The sequence below is a fragment of the Bidens hawaiensis genome, unplaced genomic scaffold (genome assembly GCF_021521415.1).
Source record: "Bidens hawaiensis isolate Kalapana, Puna unplaced genomic scaffold, B.hawaiensis_p1.1 tig00008535_1, whole genome shotgun sequence".
Taxonomy (NCBI): domain Eukaryota; kingdom Viridiplantae; phylum Streptophyta; class Magnoliopsida; order Asterales; family Asteraceae; genus Bidens; species Bidens hawaiensis.
In genome coordinates this window covers 594,732-600,219 of record NW_027491610.1, presented here as the reverse complement: position 1 = coordinate 600,219, position 5,488 = coordinate 594,732, and the positions used below count along the sequence as shown (strand labels likewise).

At 38.8% G+C, this 5,488-nt stretch overlaps 1 protein-coding gene across 1 annotated transcript; it reads right to left on the bottom strand.

Annotated features, from left to right (window-relative positions):
• Positions 1-1,206: 1,206 nt before the first annotated feature.
• Positions 1,207-3,858, bottom strand: LOC143529351 (FT-interacting protein 3-like). Its single transcript, XM_077025170.1, has one exon. It carries the CDS (start codon positions 3,775-3,777, stop codon positions 1,441-1,443), a length of 2,337 nt encoding a protein of 778 aa, XP_076881285.1. The 5' UTR covers positions 3,778-3,858; the 3' UTR covers positions 1,207-1,440.
• Between the last annotated feature and the right edge of the window lie 1,630 nt (positions 3,859-5,488).

Here is a 5,488-nt window from a genome sequence, read left to right as displayed (position 1 = left end):
CTGAAAAATATGTTGCAGGTAACCGTTATGCTAGCTTCCGGTGACTACCAATCGCTGGTCGGAGAGTTGCAGGTCACCGTTACTTGGTTGGACACTTAACCGTTGTTGGACGTGCGGAGAGTTGCGGATTACCGTTTCCGGCGTCGGTATGTTGCAGGTGTTATCAAATCATCCATAACCACTAATTATAATTTTAGTGGTTTCTAAATTACCATAGTCACATTTCACAAACGAAGGCTTGTATACATCTATACGTATTATATGTATAATCTATCACTTACTCTAGGTTACAATAGTCAAACAAAAGCGTGTAATCTACATGACCCAAGTTGCATCGATACATTATTTTTTCAATTTTGTCTAAATTGTTTTGATAACAATAAAATCATCCATAACTTACTCTTAAGTTAAAAGTCAAAAAGCTTCTAGCTAATACGTCGATAAAAATAGATAAGAAAGTGAAGTCAATGCTAAAACCTTAAAATCAAAAACTTAAAAAAAAAATGAAAAACAATATTTTACAACCCAATCTATATATAGCTTTAAAAAAGTGTAATTGTTTACACCTGTAAAGTTACAATCACTATGCCACAAGGGAGTGTCGAGCAGTCACACGTACCAAGCGTGCTTCCCTATTAACCGAGTGACAAGGGACATAAATTCTTGAAACTATCAAAATTTCAAAATAAAATCATAAATATATTTATAAAAAAATACATATTTATACAACTTTATAATTATCTTTTCTTAATTGGTATGTTTTGATCATTTGTTTGTGGCACATAAACATTCAAACATCATCAAAACTTACTATCTAGTTTCATTTTTTTTTGAACGACGAACAAAGAAAAATATATTAAACCACTGAACGGTATAGCAAGATACTAACCGGGCCAGGTACGCTCTACCTCCCAGATGAAGAAAAGCACCAAAAACAAAAACAAACACCAAAAAAACGCCTCCTTACAAGTTAAAAGACCTCCAATTCTCTCATGTTATATCCGTCATTTTCGATCTCTTCTGCGCCCATAAAAAGCACAAAGCTTTTATATTTCCCACTACAATGCCTAAATAAGCCGATTTCCCATTAAAAATCATGTCATTTCGGGTCTTCCAAAGACACCAAATTGTCGTCAAGCAAACTACTTCACATTTTTTTATCAAGAAAAATGTTTAGGATAATTTTTATAAGAAAGTTCAACTGATCTAACCAGTGAACCAGTAAAACATCAGTTTACTTACCGCTCCGTTTGTGAAAACATTATATTTAACCATAGATGGATCCGAATTAAAACTCAAACCTACAAAATTACAAAGTAACCAACACAAAATTCACAAAATACAACCAAAAAACATGATATCAAACATCATCCTACTGCAAAACAAAAGTTGGTCTTTTACTCCTACGTTGACCCAAGGTCAAAGTCAACATCTTTCTCCTCATAGCATGCAGTCAGTTCTCGCAGGCAATCTTCTAAAGAAGTTCAGTGGCACAGACGGTAGTTTGCGTCGAAACCTCGGGTGTCGCAAAACATAAAACCCGGTGAGAATTGCGACAACTTGGAAAGGCGTCACGTAAAGCACAACCGCAGCAAGTAAACAAAATATCACAAATAGCGACGTCGCTCGTGGGTCTCGCCAGCTTATTAGCGACTGAAACCGTTCGCCTTGCGTCGCTAAATCACCAATCACCGTTTGCATCCGACCTGCGATACTTCTGATTCGATCATACCGCATACGAATCACATCCGGGGCCCGGCTTGTTGGGAACGTGTCGAATTCTTCGTCTAGCTCATCCGGGTGTGCGGTATCCGCACAGGATAACCGGGTATCCATATGTGGCGGGTTTCTCGGCTTCCATCGGTAATACCATATCCCGATTAGAAACATATACAAGAAAATCGTCGGGAGAATCAGTTCGGGGTATAGAACGAGTATTAGAAACAGAATGTGGATTAAAACGGTCGTGATCGGGTTTCTCCAGCTGCAAATTTGGTCGAACCATTTCCCGACAGCGATTAAACCGCTCAAAACCGACATGATTCTCAAAAAGTTAGCTTTACTTCTTCTCATACTCCACATATGTGACCCGACATCGAGCATATACTCGACTATTTCTTTTCTTAACGGTGGTTCAGCCCGACCCAACCGAGTTGACACGATCTGGGTCGCTTGGTGCCTCAGACTATCAAGCTGGCTAACCGTTAACGGGTGCACGTAATGCATTTTGGGTAACAACGGTTGCGAGTACATATACATCATGTTTATCAAAGACGAGCAAGTAAACCGAACCGCTAAATGTATTTCACCCATTTTCTTAACACCCGACGGGTGCAAAACGAGAAGCGGGTACGAGTGAGTGTAAACCCGGTCCGTTTCAAGCGTCGATAACCGGATCCGAACCTTCCCGATTCTTGAATCGCGGGACCCGCTGGGGTTATCTCCGCCATGTAAATGACAGTTGTCGAAGACCCCGATAGTTATAACCGTACACGGGTCGAAAACTTCCCATGTGTACTGCTCGTTCCATTTAGGCATGAAACTATCGACTATGGTTCGGGTTCGGACCCATTTCGTACCGTATTTCGCGACACAATAAGCGTCGGTCGTGGCCCGACCGTCCTTTGTTTTCATCGGGGAAAGCCCTTTAGCACTCAAGATCCCGACCTCAAGAACCCCGATACTACTTTTCCATAACTGTTTCGCGGTGGGTCGGAGATCGCTACTATAATGGGTCGACTCGTCAAGAACATGATACCCGCCATCTAAACAAACCCGCATGTGGACCCGACTCGCAAACTTAACTTCTTTCTTCTTTTCGCCTTCAACCATTGCGTGTTTTTCAAGATTAAACCACCGCGAGTTGATCATTCTATGGTCTAACCTACGGTCAACATACTGTAACGGGATCCCGCACTTCCCAAGACACTCTTCTTTATTCGGCCCGACCCGATCCTCGACACTCAAAATCAATGGTTCTTCAAACGGTTCCGCTGCTACAAACATCAGATCCTCGTTCCATAACGGGTTTATCGTCTTGCTAGCCGAAACCCGGGTCCGTAAAACCTGATTCCCGAGTGTCGCTTTCACGTAAACCTCGGGAAACCGAGTTTTATCGTTCGGGACTAAATCTTGGGCCTCGATTACATTAACTCTAAGATACCAAAGTTTCGGTGATAAATACACTTTCGACTTAATATTAGCGAGCCCGTCAGCAGTTACCGCTGCGACATCCGAATGCCACGCTTCTGGAAACGCTTCGTCCGCTTGCGTACCCCACCAAACCGCTAACATAAGCTCACCTTTCAGCTTATCGCCTTTTTGGTTGGCTAACTTGTACCATTGTGGAGCTAACGGGCTATCGGGTGGGACCCGTTTCGGGACCTCGTTGAGATCAAACAAAACCCCGCCTATGAAATCGTCTTTTAACACGTCTTTGTCTTTTATTATTACCTCGAGCATGGTTGATTGAATTCGGTCTTTTGAGAATGCAAACACTTGGTTCCATTCGGGTTTAGTGTTTTTTTCAAAATGACGGGTTGTGCCCTTGTAGTTACCCATTCGGACCTCTACATACGGGTCACAGCTACCGGTTAAGTCTTTTGCGGGTAGGTCTTTTGCTTTTACCACACGAACGTATAAATATTGCATTTGTTCCACAAGGTCATAGGTGCTTGTGAGCTTGTCGCCTGTCGTTTTACCGCCACCGAGGTGCGGTTTGGTTTCTTTGAGTGAGAAGTCTTCGGGTGGTGGTCGGTTCATCATCTGCAGGTCCATAAAAATGAATACAAACTGGTTAATGATTAAGAACTGAAACAAAAGGTTTGGATATGCATTCTGAAAACAATTTATGCTGTTTTAACCCATTTGACCCGTTTGACCCGTTAGAAAACAATGTTTGACTTTCGAGTTTCAAGTAATTGCCAGCCTATTCGGCCCTGTTTGACCTACTCGACTCGCCTGACAACTTTCCTATTTTACCCATTTGACCTGTTGAAACAAGATTGGACTTCTGAGCAATTATCAGCCTATTCAGCCCTGTTTGACCCGTTAGAAATAAACATAATCTGTTTGACTCACAATAGATTAAACTTAAACCAAATCATCTCATTCATCAGTTAATAGGTAAACTTGGTTAACAATCAGTGATTAGAGCTAGTGATTCCTTACGAGTGTAAATGAACCGAGTCGCTCGCGAGCTAACCGAGATTGGTTCGTTAAAAGCTCAAACTAGCCTAAATAGGAGCTCAAGCCCGAGCTTCATATACAAAACTTGACTAGCTAGAACTAGAAAATTAATTATAGAAATAACCTTTTCAGCTAAAAAAATATAAAACGTTTTGAGGGAACAATCAAAATCAAGAACTATAAAACCTAAGGCAAACAAAAATATCAAAAACCTACAAAGATATGTATGAATGGGTGTCAGTCATAAATAGTAATCTATGCATATGGCTATTCCTTATAAAAACAGATTCCTATAAAGATTCTTGGGAAGGTTGCACAAATCAAAGCACTAACATAGTAATGTCATTTTCAGCTACAAAAACTAAAACTTTATGAAGGAAACAGTCAAATTCAAGATTCCAAACCTAATGCACACAAAAATATATTAAAACCCCATAAAGAACCAAGAACAGTAGAGCAATACATGTCAGCCATAAATCATGATGATATGTATATACATATGCAAGAGTGATTTTTGTAAAGATTCTTGGGAAGATTTACTGAAATCAAAACCCTAACATAGTAATCACATTTTCAGCTAAAAAACTGAAACTTTATGTGGGAAACATACAAATTCAAGATTTTCAACTTCATAAATACAAAAATATCAAAAACCCACAAAAAAACAAGAATATTAGAGTAATATATGTCTGAATGTATGTCAGTCATAAACCATGTGCAGACATACACATATTAATGCATACATTATTGTTAAAGAGAGAGATTTCTGTAAAGATTTGCAGAAATCAAAACCCTAACAGGGTAATGACATTTTCAGCAAAAAAAAAAATTGAAACTTTATGGGAGAAATAATCAAATTCAAGATAATAAACTTCATAAATACAAAACTATCAAATTCCCACAAAAAGGAAAGAATATTAAGGCAAAATAATACACATTATATTCATACATAAAGATTTGCAGAAATTAAAATCCTAACAGAATAAAGACATTTTCAGCTAAAAAAATGAAACTTTATGGCAGAAGTAATCAAATTCAAGATTATAAACTTCAGGCATACAAAAACACCAAAACCCCACTAAAAACAATAATATGTTAGCAAAATATGTACTCGGTACTCATAAATCATATGATGTGCATACACATATAGATACATGTATAGTTAAAGAATAAAGACAAATTTCTGTAAACATTTGCAGAAATCAAAACCCTAACAGGGTAATGACATTTTCAGATAAAAGATTGAAACTTTATGGGAAAACAAGCAAATTCAAGAGTTTATAGTGATATATGCATATGG